Source organism: Sciurus vulgaris (assembly GCF_902686455.1).
Source record: "Sciurus vulgaris genome assembly, chromosome: 9".
NCBI lineage: Eukaryota > Metazoa > Chordata > Mammalia > Rodentia > Sciuridae > Sciurus > Sciurus vulgaris.
In genome coordinates, this window is record NC_136469.1 from 35,216,389 (window position 1) to 35,234,119 (window position 17,731).

At 34.6% G+C, this 17,731-nt stretch overlaps 1 protein-coding gene across 8 annotated transcripts in view; it reads left to right on the plus strand.

Moving 5' to 3' along the window:
• The first annotated feature begins 260 nt into the window (after positions 1-260).
• The window catches only part of GRIA2 (glutamate ionotropic receptor AMPA type subunit 2), a 140,999-nt gene continuing 123,528 nt past the window's right edge, over positions 261-17,731 (plus strand). For 4 of the 8 annotated variants that reach the window (XR_013766283.1, XM_079154286.1, XM_079154285.1 and 1 more), the window contains exons 1-2: positions 261-798; positions 1,335-1,475. Coding sequence is in view for 6 of the 8 variants with exons in the window: in XM_079154286.1 (XP_079010412.1) it covers positions 711-798; positions 1,335-1,475 (229 nt within the window). In the remaining 2 variants the exon portion in view is untranslated. The remainder of the gene's footprint in view (positions 799-1,334; positions 1,476-17,731) is intronic. The other 4 variants (XR_013766284.1, XM_079154288.1, XM_079154287.1 and 1 more) reach the window with 2 other exon arrangements.

Consider the following 17,731-nt stretch of genomic DNA (forward strand, 5'->3'; position numbering starts at 1 on the left):
ACCACATCCCCAGGCTGGAGGAAATCGCTGTCCTCGGTGCTGAAAGGCAGAAAGTGCGCGGTGGGCGCGACAGCATTGGAGACCAGCGGTCTTTCCAAGGGACAACGGCTGCCCGGCTCTGAGCAGCGCTTTCTCAGCACCGCTCACGCGAAGCTGCCAGTGCTGTGCGGGGTGCGGGGCACCGTGCGGGGGAAGGGTGTGCGCGCGAGTCCGCGGCCTGCCGCGAGTCGCGCACGCGCGCCCGGGACTGCCTGCTCCTCTCTGTGACTTGACTGTGTGTGCCGTGTGTGTATGTGTGTGTGTGTGTGTGTGTATGTGTGTGTGTGTGTGTGCGCGCGCGCGCGCGTGAGAGAGGAGAGAGGGAGAAGAGAGCGCGAGAGAGGGTGAGTGTGTGTGAGTGCATGGGAGGGTGCTGAATATTCCGAGACACTGGGACTACAGCGGCAGCTCCGCTGAAAACTGCATTCAGCCAGTCTTCCGGACTTCGGGAGCGGGCACAGGGCGCAGGGCTTCTACAGCCACCAGCAGGACCTGGGAAATAGGGATTCTTCTGCCTCCACTTCAGGTTTTTAGCAGCTTGGTGCTAAACTGCTGTCTCAAAATGCAAAGGATCTAATTTGCTGAGGAAAACGGCCAAAGAAGGAAGAGGAGGAAAAGGAAAAAAAAAAAAAAAGAGGGGGTATTTTGTGGATGCTCTACTTTTCTTGGAAATGCAAAAGATTATGCATATTTCTGTCCTCCTTTCTCCTGTTTTATGGGGACTGATTTTTGGTGTCTCTTCTAACAGCATACAGATAGGTAGGTACCCTTTGTGCTATGCTTTTGAATTGTGCATAATTTGGTGGTAATCTTTGTTCACAGTGGACAAATTAATTCATGTCATGTAGACTTATGTCATACCTTGACTGCATTCCAGTTTTATACTACCTAGAATATACATGATTTTCTTAGGATGAAGCAAGGAGAAACGACTGTGTCTTTGATACAATAGAGGAAAAGGTCTTCTCATTTCTGACCCCCAAATTTTATTAATTCTGCCTTAATGACATCTCCCAGTTTGCTCAGGTTCTCTAGGGGTCTGAATGCAAAGCTTGTGATTATGAGTAAAGGCGAACGTTTCTGGCCACCTACCTTGCCCTCAAGACGCTCATTAGTGTCTTGACCCTTTGGCTACCTTTTGGACGTTCGACCCCGGCTGCCCGATTCCGTGGATGTGTTTATTCGGCCTATTAGCGCGAATAAGAGACTCCTGGGCTTCTGGGTGCTAGCGGGCTCCCCTCCTCTCCCTCCAGGGCACTGACACGGTTCTCTTGCTTGGTGTTTGCTCTTTGCAGGGGGGCTGTTTCCGAGGGGCGCCGATCAAGAATACAGTGCATTTCGGGTAGGGATGGTTCAGTTTTCCACTTCGGAGTTCAGACTGACACCCCACATCGACAATTTGGAGGTAGCCAACAGTTTCGCAGTCACCAATGCTTGTAAGTAATGAATATTCATGCCTTTCCGGTGCTGCACGCGGAAAGCTAGCAATGAGAGGTGGGATTGTGTGTGTGCGTGTGAGTGTGTGTTTCTGCGTGTCAGTGTGTGGGTGTGAGTGCCTGCACACGCGCGTGCGTGCGAAGGCGTAGAGAGAAGGTGGCTGTAATCTCAGAGACCCCCACTGGCTGGGGGGATAAAGAGGGGGCGAAAGGCATTGAAGAGTGTGCGCACTAGGGAGTCGGAGTGGGGGTTGGAAGGGGCGTCTTTCTTGGGTTGGCGGGGTCCTCGCTTGCCTTGAGTGCTAAGAGAAGCTCTCCCCTCCCCCTCTCGCGCGCCTATTGGCACCCTGCCAACAGAGAACACGCTGTTCCCCAGGGCGCGCTGTCGGGCTGTTGGACAGATCCCACCGGGGACTGCCAGAGCCCTGACGCCTGCCCGGTAGCTGCAGCCTGCGCCTGTGGTCCGGGCTTAGCTCTGCAGCCTCGGCTCATCCCGCGGCCCCCGCGAGCCCCAGGCTCTTCTCTTCCTCCCGACAAGTTGTTAGAATGGTTCTGGAGTTGGGCTCTTGGCTGTTACATAACGCCCACCCGAGGGGCGCAGCGCAGCAGGGAGCGAGGCCGACGCAGGCCCAGCCCTGGCCGGGTGGGATGGGGGCTGGGGCAGCGGGAAGCGCGGTCCCTTTTCCGTGGACCTCCTGCCTGAGTTGAAGAGGGCGATTCCGCCCAGAGTGCCGCGGTCGGCTCTGGCGCCCGGCGCGCTTTGTTCCCAGGTAGCCGGGCTCCGGCAAAGGCTGCGGGAGGAAAAGGAGTGGAGAGCAGATGAATCCGGCCGAGTTTTAAAATCTGAAGAAGTCGCTGATCAGCCATTTTAAGTCTTTGCAGTTCTCCATATTAGCCCTACCACTCCGCTCAGTGCTCGGAGACTCGCGACGAAGCTCCATCAAGGCTTCAGATAAAGTAATAGAAACCAAGCAAATAGGCGTCTGAAAGGTTCAGTGGAAAAGGTCGGCGGCCCTTTCCCAGGGTCCGCGCCCCCGCCGCGCCCCAGCCGGCGTGGGCAGCGCAGCCGCCGCCACTATACCTTCCTGCCGGATTCCCAGAGCTGCCATCATTTCCTGCCGCCTGGGCTGGGGTGATTCTTTCCTGCCGTGATGTTCATAGTTCTTATTTCGTAGGTAACAATTTTGGGGAGATTTGCAGATGGCTTACCTCCCACTTTGGCTACACTGTAAAGTAGCTAGCGGAAAATTACCACAGGAAAAGCCCAACTGCAGCGATCCCACATTAGACAAACAACTGGTTGCCATCCCACTTCCTCATATTAAGCTTTAATCATGCATTCGGTGATTTGGCTTGATTATAATATCAGGAACATCATCAACTCATTTTGCAACTACTGTCACCGGATGAATGAAGAAATGAATAATTTCCTTTGAGGGACAGAACAGGGGCATTATTGTGTCATGTTAGATGACCAGAATTCAGTGTTTATGAGGGACCCAATATAAGGTTTCAGTGCTGTTTTCTTCAAATACAGTTACACGAGAGCTCTCTCTCTCTCTCTCTCTCTCTCTCTCTCTCTCTCTCTCTCTCTCCTCTCTCTCTCTCTGTCAGAGAAAGTGGATTTGCAGCTTCAAAAAATGTCCTAGAAGAATACATCGAATACATCAGCAAATTTTAGTACATAATAGACACACACAAAAAACCCTGCTTGAATTAAATTTTAAAGCCTTTCTTCCTTGACCTATTTAACTACCGGAACTAGACTATTGGTTTGATATCAAGAAGTTTCTATTTTTCTTAAATTATAAGTTCGATATGCCACAGTGTTGAGTAACTATATGTAATTGTATATTAGTGTGACAATACTTTGCAAAGTAATGAGTCCTAAGGGAAGACTATGGGTACTGGGAGTAAGTGGATTTTAATGTTGACACCTATACATTTTGAAAATAGTCAATAGCTGAGAAGTTGATTGATTGGTGAAAATAATGAGAGGAGCATTCTGAGAAAATGATGGATATGTCCATTAAACAAAAATGAATATTCTTTGATTCCAACACATGTTGAATTTCTGTGTTGGGTCTTTGTAAAGATCAAAGATTATAGTTTATCTTAGATTAGGTTTAGGTTCTTGATCTCAATATATTGTGTGTGTGCATGCGTATGAATGTATATATATTCATATATTCATATATATATATGTTTACAAACATGTTTTACAGATCTTACTGAAATAAAATATATAGCCAAAATAGTACAAATGCAACACACATATATAACTCCATGATTTTTTACAGAATGGACATATCCATGTAATAAATGCATGAGTCCTATTTTTTAAAAACTGCAAAATTTAATGCCTTTGACCGTAGTTATGTGAAGCTCATATAATCAAATCTTTATTTTGCCCAGATTTTCTGTTTTTCTCAGAAAGTGAACCGAAATAAAAAAGTGCATATTTTCAGATCCTAAAATTAACCCTTTGTGGGTTATTATCCTAGAACACTAAAATTATTTGGAGGAACTGAATGCACTTTAAAAGAACATGAGAATCCAGAATCTCAGGACTTGCACCTCCTATAAGTCTTATGGATTGCTACAGAGAATTAGCAGAGCACTATTACAGAAAAGAGCCTCATCTGATAGAATTTTCTGGAGTTGACATTGACTCATTGACTGGATAAACCACTTCACATATTTGTGACTCAGTGTCTTTATTCATTTAGGAATTTCAAAATCTATGAAATGGGGTGTTTTTTCCTTTTTTTTTGGTGCTAAGGAAAATTGAAAATATAAAATTAGTTTATCTCTTCTCAGAGAATGAAAGAGAGGGAGAGGTGCTTATGTAAACTACAACCACAAAGTCACCAGTCAAGAGATGAATGGGATCTCCAATGTCAAATTTGTCAAGATGAATCTTGAGTATTTAATTTCTCCTCAAGGTTTTTCTCCAATGCCTTTGTTTTGTTTTCTTGCCTTTTTATATCTGGAGAGCCCATAATTTTTCTTTTATAAAGTGATATTTACAGTATTGGGTACTTTGAGAGTTAAGACCAAAGCATCTTTCCCTCATTTCCAGCAAAAATCTAATGAAATTGTACTCTAATTCCATTGTTAAATACTATGTATTGTCATTCAGTGCTTATAAGGGAGATTGTTCTTCATTTTAGTTAACCCATAAAAATCCCACAGATTTAGATTTGTATATTAAGTAGATTTTATAATTTCATGATATAATCTTAACAAGATTATTTGTTCACTAATTTAATTTCATTCTTAGGATGGAGGAACTTGTTTGGAATTGTTGAGGTTGACACTGAGTTAAAAATCCAAGGAGATCTAATGAATGGGTGGTTTAAGCATATGCAAATGAAGTGAAATTGTTCTGTTCTGAACTGGGTAAAATGATTTTGTACATTGCAGTGGGCTCCTGTCACAGTAGGATGATGAAAATACCTGTTCAGTCCTATTTGATTCTGTAGATACGTGAGGAAATAATGATTTCCAGTGTCTTTCCTTCTTTTCTTTCACCTTCCCTCTTTCCTCCTTTCTTCTTTCCTTTCCTCTTCCTCTTTCATCTTAACTACATACAACACAAAGATTTTTTTTTTTTTTTTTACCCCTGTGGGTTGTTCACAACCTTCATTGTGAAAAAATACAAAGCCTAAAATCAGAAAGAAATTTGAGACTTCTTTGCTCAGAAGTTGAAACTAGTGATGGCTTCAAGAATTTATTCATTCACTCAATAAATGTTTATTGAATGCCTTCTAGTTATCAGAGAATAAATGAATGAATGAATACCAAGGCTTTTACCTTGGTAACTCAGTTTTTCTAAACTTTTCCCTAATAGTTTATAATGCCTCAGAGGCTTTGATGTCTTTAGTGTGTATTGGCAGCCCAAGGGTTGTTTAAGAACTTTAGTGTATGTACAGGCATTCTAGTAGTTCTTAAACATAAGTGACTTATTATAATAATCTAAAAGTCTGAATTTTTGAGAAAATAATAAATTTGATATCAGCATTTATATATATACACCATACTTGGTTAACTAATAGAACCAACAGCACATTTTAGGAAAATACTAAGTATTTTTACATTCTAAATAATTTTAGTAAACTTTGGTGCTATGCTAATTAGCAAAATGCTAACAAAAACTGTCTAAAATAGTGATAAACATAAGTATTTGATCCCATAGGTTCTGGGGATTAAATATATTAAATATTGGATTTACTGTTCAAAATCTTGTGAATTTTGGTGAGTGACATTGACAAATAGCTATTAGTTTAATTAACACTAGTTTAACAATTTTATATTTAATTACAAATTCTATAAAACAAAGTAAATTATGAAAATATTAAATTGAAAGAAACAGCAAATAAAATCTACTTTTTCTGTAAGCCAGCAGATGGAGATGTTGGAGAAAATATTGTTTCATAAAACTGTTGCGTACACTGAATCCCTTTTAAAATGCTGTAAACAAATTTACTTAGAGGAACTGAGAAAATATAAATGAAATCTAATTTGAAAAGCTTTATTTAAAAGATTGTTTAAGAAATAAAGTTTAGTTCCTCCTTTTAAAACCTGATTATCTTAGATTTTATTTGTTAAATAAATTATCTTACATATTGTAGACTTGTTCATAGAGCATTTAGGAACAGAATTGATTGTAACTGCTTTTAACGGGGAGAAAATTCTAAAATTATATTTTTTTCTGCTTTTTAGCCTTGATTGCACAGATACAATTTTTGAGGTGTATTTCTTATCATTGAATTTTAGTCACAAAATTCATTTATCATAGGACAGTATCAAGAAAATGATAAGTGTGTACTAAACAGAAATCCAAGAATGGCGTTGGTTGAAATACTCTATTTGGGGATGAGAGAAACTATGTATGTAAATAAAAAGTGCCGTATAAAATTATGGAAGCTTAAATGAGCAAGCATTTACTCCTGTGTGATCCCTGCCTGAGGTCTTAGAAACTTCAATCTGCTGACTCAGGAAGTGTGGAGTCCTTCTGTTTCATGTCATGCCTCAGAAGTGCTGGGGTTATTGTACTGTGACATTGTGACAAGCTGCTGCTGATTTGTGCATATCTGGGATTCTCTCATAATTTCTTCCAGTAATACTCTGTAAATGTGCAAACTTCTTTGAGTCCAGAAAATTTCAGAGAAGATTGAGAAAGAGCAGCTGGATCTTGATTATTCCAGTATGCATGGAGGTATAATGATATAATTTTCAGATAATGTGTTTTCTCCTCTTCCTCCTCCTCCTTTAAATAAAAAAGTCAAAAACTTAATCTGCAGAGCACATAGTATTTCAGAAAATAAAATCTGAATTAAAACAGGAATTTTTTTTGACAAAATTTTATAAATGTGTGGAGGGCACATCATAATAAAGGCTGAAGTCTTAAAATAGTGGTAAACATTTGATTTGGGGATGCTCAGTTCTCTGGGTAAATTATATTTATTTATCAAGTGCACTCACTGAAGGTTTCCCATATTCCATTAAAATATTAATTCTTTTATTATGAAAACTTTTTGTCGAAATTTCTGAGTTTTTTACTCTAATGGTCTAAATAATTGGTAAACCTCTTATAATGCTGTGCCTCTCCATACAAAAGGAAAATAAATTTCTGAAATCAAAATTAAAATTTCAAAATTACCCATGATTTAAAAAATGTTTTTCAGTACAGATTTTCCAAACTTGGAGAAAAGTGAATATGATTCTTAACTGTGGAATTGATTCAAAGGGTAACACCTGTTATTTTTTGGTTATTCAGTTTTAAAAAAAATTTTGTTGTTTTGGTAATCTTAATTTATAGAATGATAATATTTAAAAATTAAAAAGGAGAATGTAAAATATGACTTTATTGAGGGCAGTACAGGCTGCTGTTAATTTTGTGTCCTTTATAAAACCTCCGTAAGTTCCTAGAACATTGAAGCACTTAATAACTACTTACCTACTAAACACCTTTAATTTCACACTAGACAAGAAATTATGCTTTTTGAAGTCAGAATTTTCCTTTGGTTATTTCAGTTTCAAAATAAACACTGTACTTGGTATCTGCCTCAAATCTTATTTAGATAGAGGTGTAATATGTTTATTTTTATTTACATCTACAAGTTAGGAATGTCAGAGTCATAATCTTTATACTTAAAGCTACACTGACACATATTAAAATGATTTCCTAAATATGCATATAACATGCATTTAAATTTTTTTATAAATGCTAACGATTAGAATGATGTTAGCCATGCTGTGAGTCCTTTGAAGGTCAGACACCATCCTAAGTACCCTGGTATGGGACTGCTCAGCTTCCATTTTAAATTTTGATTTTCCCAAAATGCGACTATACATCTCCTTGAGTGGTCACAAATTTATCTGGGAAAATCCCTTCCAGCCTCCAGCCTGAATATTATATGCCACAATTTTCTGTATTAATTCCTTTAGTGTAATTTTTTTAACAAAATATACAGAATTTAAAAGTTTTTTTTTTCTTTCAGAACATATCTGGGAATGACTTCATATTGTGAACCAATTGCTTTATTTGCACTAATGAGTATGATTATTTTGTTAACTCTGTCCCCGCCGTCCCCAACCGCCCTTTATCCTGTGGTCTATCTTTAGAATTGTTTTCCAATAAGTTTGCTTTGTTTTATTTGTATTCTATTAATATATTTTTAAAATATATTTTTAGTTGTCAATGGACTTTATTTATTTATATGTGGTGCTGAGAATTCAACCCAGTGCTTCATACATGCTAGGCAAGCGCTCTACCACTGAGCCATGACTCCAGCCCATATTAATATATTTTTGAAGGGGAAACACCTACACGATAACTTTGAGAAAATTGTTCAGTGTGCTTGTTACTAATTTATAGCTTAAGGTTAAAAAGACAGTTTTAAAATTTGTACTCTTGAAATTTATAATTGTCTTCAGCTAAATAGAACAAGTAGCTTAGGAAGATGTGAATTCATTATATAAAGAATTTATGAGTAAATAGTGTTTTAGTTAGTTTTAATTTTCATCTTTCTTTACCTTTCTCAAGTGACAGTTTTCTTAGTGCTTTTACTTGGAGTATTCTTCAGAATTTTACTTTATAGATTTATATCATATATTCATAACTATGCAATGTTAATACACTCATTTTTTCTAATTATTTTAGTATGTAAATATGAGTATAAATTTGGTTGAGTTGAGAAATGGTCTAAATGTTAGTTTGTCTAAAATAATGCAAATATGAGGTCTCATTTCTATGATGTTTACTTTCCTTGCATGAAAATTAATTTTGAATAATAAATCCTATGGTATTTAATTGTTTGATGGTCCTCTTTTAGTTTTACTCTGATGAATTTTAGTGTGTCTCAGAAGGTACCCCTGCAATGTAAATATTTTAGCATAATCTTTCAAAATACCCAGATTATACTAATGGAAATGAGGAAAAAATCCTTATATCTTATATAAGCAGAGTATAGTCTGTGCTTATTATTAAAATGTAGTGGAGTATTACCTGATTCTTATCACTGTAACAGAATATGAGTTAGGTCATTTCCAACTTCAGCATAAATTTAATTGAAACTCACATTATATAATTTGATATAAGTAAAAGTTTTCTCTGCCCATAAGCTTTTTGTGGTTCATATTAAGTTTGTAAATTAAAATTTCAGTTCTGTTTCAGATTTAGCATTCATTCCACTATTACTCCAGCTTCGTTATTCAGGCCATCACTAAGAATATGTCAGTAATTTGATTTTACACATTGTATTTCTTACGTATGAATCAAAGGATAGAATGGAAATGTTGACATAACATTTTCAGGGTAAGGAAAACTTACTTGTTCTTCCTCATATTGTGGATTGAGACTTGGGCAGGATTTCTTTCACAATGTGGAGGGGAACTGTAGAGAAAAGGAAAAAAGCTCTACAAGGCATGTCACTTGGCCGTTGCTAGACAGGGCTATAGAATTTGGGATCTGGGAATGTATTCTTCTCTCCTTGTTTCTCTCCCTGTGTCCTTGAAAGATGTGAAGGAATCCTGGCTGAGAGGAAGGAAGAATGAGGAAGCCTCAGAAAGAAAGAAGAAAGAAATCCCTCCAAGACTCCTCCTTCATCGGAAGGACTTCCTCCTTTCCTTCCTTCTTCCTTCCTTCATTACTTCCGGTACTTCCTTCCTTCCTGCCGTCAGTTACTTCTCCATTTCCTCTTTTTCTTCATCTTCTCTTTTACGTTTACTGGTTTTGCATCTATGTTAGATCTTTTATGCTAGCTATCCTAGCATTGAGATGTTATATAATTATAAAAGAGTGAATTCTTTTCATAATATTAATTTAGACAAATTATAGGAACGATGTACTATTTCCAGTGAGAGCTACAAAGGAGGGAGGATATATATATATATGGTAAAAATCTTTATCATTCTGGACTTAAAATTTCCTTGACGATTGTTAGATAAATTATTGACTGAAAAGTTTTTGGAGAATTGTATGTATAAATGCATAATATGAAACATATTTTCTATATGGTGAATTTTATGGGCAGTGTGGACTGTGTATCATAGTAAACCTTGTTTCTTGCATAGTTTGATATTACTGGTGTGTATTTGCATTTCTTTAATATCTAGATAGCAATTTGGTTGTTAAATTGAAATACTTCTAATTTAAAATATTTTTAGTTTATTACTAATAGAAATAACACAAATAATAAATTTTAAGATAAGTTTTAATAATCCTACATATATTTAAAAAACAGTAAGTCTTGGAAGAAAATTAAATACCTTAATTATAATTCTCAAACCATATATAATATTTTGGTCATTAAGACTATTCAAAAAAATTTTAAAGAACAATTTTAGATTGAACACAATGAGTAATTTCATTTTTGAAAAATAAGATTATATGGTGTGTTAAGTTTGGTTTGGTCAGTATTGAAAATATTTGGTCAATATTTGCAAATAAAGTTATATAACATTCAAATGGTGCTAATTTGCAACATTTTAGACATATTTCTCAAGGACTTTATGTCAGCTATTTACTTTGAGTTACTTATATGTAGAGGGGCTGTTCATTTTCATTGATCCAGATACCATAGAAATAGTTCCTACAATTCTATACTGAAGGGAGGGTTCCCTAAAGATGCTCCCTAAAGCATCTTTGCTCAATGTACTATGGCAAAGAGATGTATGGAAATGGGCATTGATAGGGTGTGTGTGCTTTGCTGGTTTTCCTTGAAAAATAAATTTTAAATTATGTCCTGATTTTGTCTTTATCCATGTCTTCTGTTTGTGAGAAATTAAACAATTTTAGTCTTGCATTAATACATGTATGAAATGATAATATTTGTTTTGTAATTTCCAAGTAGTCTTATAACTTAAAATTCTCCTTATTTTTCCAAATTTTGGTTCTTACAGTTTACAGTGTTATTACTATTTTACATACAGAAAGAAATTTTAGGAGTATATATATTTCAAAAGGGGATATGGAGAAGCTATGTGGATTGTCATCTTAATGATGAATACAACAAGGTTTTCATCTATGGAGATAAAATATTATTCTTATTCTTTGCACTTTGTAGCCCTGATGTCCTGGGACAAAGATTAGAATTGGTTAAGTATCCACACTTGGAACTGAATTCCAGTCCTAGTACTAGATATGTGTCATTCGACAAGTTGCCTGTCTACATCTCAGTTTCCAATTCTGTAGAAGAGAATCATACATTAAAACATCATTTTGAAGATATGCAATAGTTATAAGCAATATGAAATGTGTTTGGGCAAAAGTGTTCATGTACGTAAAAGTTAGCAAACTTTTTCATATTGCATCTTGTATTAGGATCTTTGGAGAATTTTGTTGAGTACTTGCTATAAGAGGCAGAGCACAAAGCAAAACGCATTTCTAGTTTCTCGTAGGAACTTTCTTCTATTGCTTGTATACCTGTTCAAGACATATGCTGTTTGGTGACAAAGAGGAGACTAACAAAACAAATGACATAAGCCACATGTTTAATGCAGTACAGTGTAATTGTTTTTTAAAGCAGAGGTACTGAAATTCAAGTAATAGCGCATTCTCTTTATTGCATATCATTTACATTTCAGGACGTTGAACAACTTATCCTTAGTAGATCACAAAGTGTGTAATTAAGATATTTCAACACTTTGCCAAACTGACTGCATTATATATTCCTAATATTTCATTTTTGTTTGAATCAATTAAATTTAATTTGTTTAAATGAAAATAAGTCAAGAGAACACAAGACTTGGGAATCAGGCAAAGATAGGTTTGAATATAATTAGGAGCTTTATGATACAGTGCATGGTTTCGCTCTAGGTAGGATAAATCTCAGTTTCTTGTAACCTGATAATATTGTTGGGGATATTAAATAAGAAAATAAGTACCTCAATTAATTTTTCATTAATGTTCCCAGTATTCCTTCTTCCATGTGTATCTACTACTTGCTGGAGACTGGATGCTGTGCTTAGAGTGAGGGAGGAATAAAAAGGAAGTCCCTGTCTTCGAACATTTTATAGATTTTTATAACTTAAATACACACATGTAAGGTATATTTCATTGTACTTCTGTAAGGTTTACAGAATAAGTGGAATTACTTTTATATCCATTTCTAGATGGGAAAACAGAAATTTAAGTGAGTTGCTTTAAGCTGCTTTTACTTAGGACAATTTTGCCTAGAAAACAAGTTGGCTGCACTCTAAGTCAGAGCCTCTCTCAGTCTCAGTTGACAGGGTAGCTAGTTTATTAGCACAGGCAATCGTGGATTAAAATTATAGGTCCAACATTTACTTTGTGATCTTTTGTAAATCAGTTAAACTTTGTAGTGTTGTGTCCTCTCTGTAAAATAGGAATCATTATAACACCTGCTTCATGAAGTTATTGTTGTATTTAAATAACAGTGGCTGTCATGTATAATTAAGTGATTAATATCCTTAATTTCAGTGATTCCAATTCTCGAGTGCATATTAGTTACATACTTTAGGCACACAGAAGTGAAGGTCACTAACAGTTTTTCTTGTGTGATTTTCAAAATAATGGGCTTTAAGAAAACCATTCAAGCTAATATTAGAAACAAGAATTTGATATTAAGCATTTTTAGGAAATTGGTGAACACACACATATTACAGAACTTTGTTGGGTCCTTGACCCACAACTTCCCACTCCCTAAGTTCAACAGATCAACAGCAAAAACTGAAAATCATGCATAAAATAATGTACATTCTGGCTAACATTTAGCATGAATGTCTGATGCCATTCAGTTATCACTTCCACCATTAATATATGTGAGCAATAAAAATGAAGGGATGCATTTTCCACGATGGAATGACATGGAATATGTGTCAGGTTCCCTGTGACCTTCTTTCCTGGGGATCTCTGTCTGCATCTTGTTGCTAGCTGACTTGCCCCTGGTCATCCTCCTCACACGTTTCTTCCCCAGCATGAATAAAAAAGCTCTGTTTTCCTGGCTCTTGTCTGTTGAAAGTCTGGAAGTTTTTTCTTTAAATGCACATGATTACGTGGTCTGAAATGACTTCCTTCGGGAAACAGCGATGAGAACAGGAAATGCAGCCACTGATAATGAGTAAGAATAAGAATGTCCTACATATTAGCTAAACATTTTTTATAGTTTATAAAATATTCACTACCTCATTCTGTGTTGACTCTCATTATTCTGGTGTTGTCTTATGTATTGCAGTTAATAGGAGTCATATAAACTCTAATAACTCTAAAGTAGTGTAGTAAGAATTGGGGTCAAAATTACTCAGTTAAATTATATCTATAATTACAAAAAAAAAAAAAAGAGAAAGAAAAAGCACATTTTCTTTAGATGACTTTAGATTTGATAGGGAGGTAGAATGTCCTGTATACGAGTAAACTGTTTATCCTGTTGTATCCAACTAAAACTTATCACTGGATAGTCTTTCTTTTCTTATTCCTCAAACCTTTAGTAGATGCCTGTTCTATGTTAATCACTTCAGTAATGTCTAAAGTGTCAATAAGTTAATGTTTCTGTATTGCAAATTATTCATGGCCGTGAAGTCTTTTCTTTATAGTAAAACAATTCATTAATCCAGGTCAGCTAAATGATTTTCCTGTTAAGTTAGAATGTGGAATGTAGTTACTGTTTCTAGATCTTTTATAAATATCATTCTATGCCTTGGAACTAGATTTGAATCCAAGTATTTTAAAAGTAGAACTGGTAATTCCAAAACTTTCCCAGAAAACAAAAATGATTCTTGGTGGCAGGTGAATACTCATTGAGAATACATTTTGAAAAAAATGATTGGCCAAATGAGGAACTAATGTTAATTCTATTGTCAATCACAAAAAGATCAAAAGCAATTTCAAAGTATTTTTAATTCAGTTTGAACTGGTATAGCTTACAAAAATTATTACATGCTCTTTATGTGAATGAATTTATGTAGAGTATAATATTTAACTATAATAAATACTATTTCAGATTGTTACTGAAGAAGCTAGTTGTAAATTTTACATTAATAGGTCTTACAATATATTAGAAATGTTGATGCCTGTGACTATTTTGAATCATGTGAGAAATATGAATACCTTGCTAACATCTCTTGCACTATTAAAACATTTTATATAAGCTAAACTTTGATTTTTAAAGTAATTTGAGAATTTCTGATGGAAAATCATGATTATCTGAAAAATTGATGCCTTTTAACATTTAAAAATGATATAAAATATTTATTTACAATAATTTATTGGTATTGTGGGTGTTTTAAAATTTAAAATGTACAATAATTTTGAATTAGGATTCTTAAAGTATGCATATTTTAAATTTTAAAAATTATTATGAAAATAACTTATACATATGGTAATTTACAAACCACTACTAAGGGAATATAATAAATTCTTTATTATTTATTTATTTTTATTTTTATTGGTTCTTTTTGGTTATACATGACAGTTGAATTCATTTTGAAATTAGAAATCTTTTTGAGTCTTTCTCCCACCCCCATTTTAGTTCTCTGAGTTAACCGCTAGCAGTGGTTTCTGGAAGTTGGAGTATAATATGTACTGTTCTATATCTCAATTGTTTCTTGCGTAACATAAAACCTGTCTTTTACCTGAACAGAGATTTCCTCTTTCTTTTTAATTATTTCTAAGTAGTCCGTTGTTTATTCTGCATTTTATTGATGATAATCTTCTTTCCTCTATTTTATCCTCTATTTAATTTTATTGTATTTTTGGTGCTGGGGCTTGAATCCAGAACTTCACACAATCATTCTACCACTGAGTTACATCCCAGGTTCTTCCTTGATTAACATATGCAAATGGGCTTGTAGAATTAATTGTAATGTGTGTAATAATTTGTAATCAAAAGTGTTTGCATTTTGTGTAAATATTCAAAAAAGGCAGGCCGATTTATAATCCTACCTAGAGTATATGAATGTATGTTTCTGCCTACTCTAAATGGTGATGTTTGGCATTGAACTTTTTAAAACTTTGCTATTGTTTCATTACATTTAAAATGTAAACGAATCATTTGCGTGTGTGTGTGTGTGTGTGTGTGTGTGTGTGTGTGTGTTTTCTTTTTTTGGCTGTATATCCATTTATTGTTGGTTTATTTATTACTTATTGATTCATTCATTAAAGTAACAGATGCTTTGTTATGATTGCAGCCACTTTATCCAGTTTTCTGTTTTGTTTTTTTTTTTAAACATGTTCATGAGTTTTCAGAATCATGATTTCAGTGCACTAATTTTTTTTTTACCAGTATATGTATTCTTAAATTTTATTTAGTCAAATTTCAAAATTGTTTTGTTGCTTCGGAATTTTTATGGTTTGTTCCCAAAGGCTTCTTCTACTTAAGGTTATTTAAGTAGAAAAAAAAAAAAAACTGCCTGTGCTTTTATTTAGCAATTTCTTGGTACAAAATAAATTTTTGATTCACCTGTGTTTATTTGATTACTAAAGGCGGAATGCAGCTTAATGTTTTTCCCTCATAAGGTTAGCAAGTTGTTACAGCATATATTAAAAATATCCATTTTTCCTTTATTGATTTTGAATCAATTGAGTTTTCTTTTTAAGTAAGTACTTCTTCAAGGAGTTTAAAACAAGGAGGGAATTTAAACAAGAAATGAAAGAAACAATATTGAATCTACTACAAGCAGAGGAATGTAAAGTCAAGAAGACATTCCTGAGCAGAGTTCTTGTCATAAATTGAACTTTTGTGTTACTGGAGTCTCAGATCAATAAAAGAGGATGTCAAATTTTGAACATTAACTGAGCCCAGAGGGATAAATAAAAAATTTTGTTATTTTTTTGGCTTGTGTCACAGCATTGATATCACTGCTACTTTTGCATATTTCCTAGCCTGTATCAAGTTTTCAGTAATAAGTTAAGATTATGACTTGGTTTTTTAACATTACTTCAAAGATAATTCAGTGCATCAATCCATATGTTCACAAATAGACTATTAAAACTAAATACATAGTTCACATGCAATAAAGAAAGGTAAAGGAAGCCTGGTGCTGTGGTGCACACCTGTAATCCCAGGAGTTTGGGAGGCTGACGCAAGAGGATCACAAGTTAAAGGTCAGCCTCAGCAATTTAGTGAGGCCCTAAGCAACTTAGCAACCCTGTCTCAAGATAATAAATAATAATAATAAAATACTTATTAATTTATATAATAATAAAAAGGGCTGGGGGTGTGGCTCAGTAGTAAAATGCTCCTTCCTTTAATCCCTGTACAAGGGAAAAAAAAAAAAAAGGATAAAGGAACTCAGATACTCAGGGCCTTAATGACTAATGTACAGTTTCCACCCCAGTTTGTTTTGAAAATCAGTTATGTGCTCTAACTAGTGCCAAATATCAAGCCCTGTATGATAAATCTGATTTAGACAGGAATACAAAACATAATGTAGAATTGTTCCTTGGAGGAGTACACTTTCAGCTCACCTACAGTGCAGGACATGAACTATATATTTTTTCAGAATATCAGGGAAATGTGTAAATTTGTAACTACTTCATTTTGTTCAAATAAACAGGATTAAAACTATTACAAGAGTTAATGTGGACTTATAATGGGGCAAAAAGTGATCAAGGGCCCTAAAGTGTGCTTTCTAATACTTTGCTTTTCCATGAACATTAAAGTGGGAAGATTTTTATCTTTCCATATATATATATATATATATATTTCCTTTATATATATATTTATATTTATATATATATATTTATATATATATTTATATATATATTTATATATATATTTATATATATATATTTATATATATTTCCTATATATATATATATATATATATTTCCTTTTTGTTACTGAGAATTGCATGTAGGTTGCTTTACCACTGAGTAACATCCTCAGCACTTTTTATATTTTATTTTAAGACAGGTTTTCACTAAATTGCCTCTGCTGGCTTTGAACTTGAAGTCCTTCTGCCTCAGTGTCCTGAGGCCTGTCCTCAATATAATTTAATACAATATATTTACTGCATATTTTGTGGAATAGAATTTTATCTGGTTCAACAAAGTCAGGTTACACTAGTAGAGCCACAACAATTTTTCATGCAAAAACACTTTTAAAATTTTTCCTCCCCTAACCCGGTAATAGTGTTCAAAACTAAATGAAGACTTTCTGAAACTCTGATTAGAATATTCTTCCTAATTGTACAAATAACTTATTGAGGCAGAAAATGTGAAAACCCCAAAGAAAATAACCATAATAAATTTACCCAAGAAATAATTACTTGTTAATATTTATGTATGTCCTTTCTCAGCTATTTTGTACTTAATGTTATACTTGAAATGCTTTTATATGGCATTAAAGCTGTTTGCAAACTAAATTTTCCTAGCTTCATAATATTTATGCAAATAATTCAATTAACAATCTCTTACTATTCGGTTTTTTGAATTTTTTTATTGATTATAAAATACGGCTGCAAATGAAAATTCTTCTGACTGTACATTTTCCCTCATTTCTAATGACTAAATTATAATTACTGGAACAAGAATCATGAAATACGTAAACATTTCAAATGTATCCTAAGGAAATTCACACAAATTTATAATCCTGGCAAGTATTGGTGAAAAGCCTAGATTCTTAGAACCTTAAAGTCATTGTTATAATTTTAAAAAGTCCTTACTAAATATTTGACAGCTAAATATCCTCCTTTGTTATGTAATGTTCATGTTCATTATTGCTCATCTATTTTTTCTTTCATAAAATATTTAAGTTCTTTTGTCCAATTTTCATTGCCTTTTGGCCTTT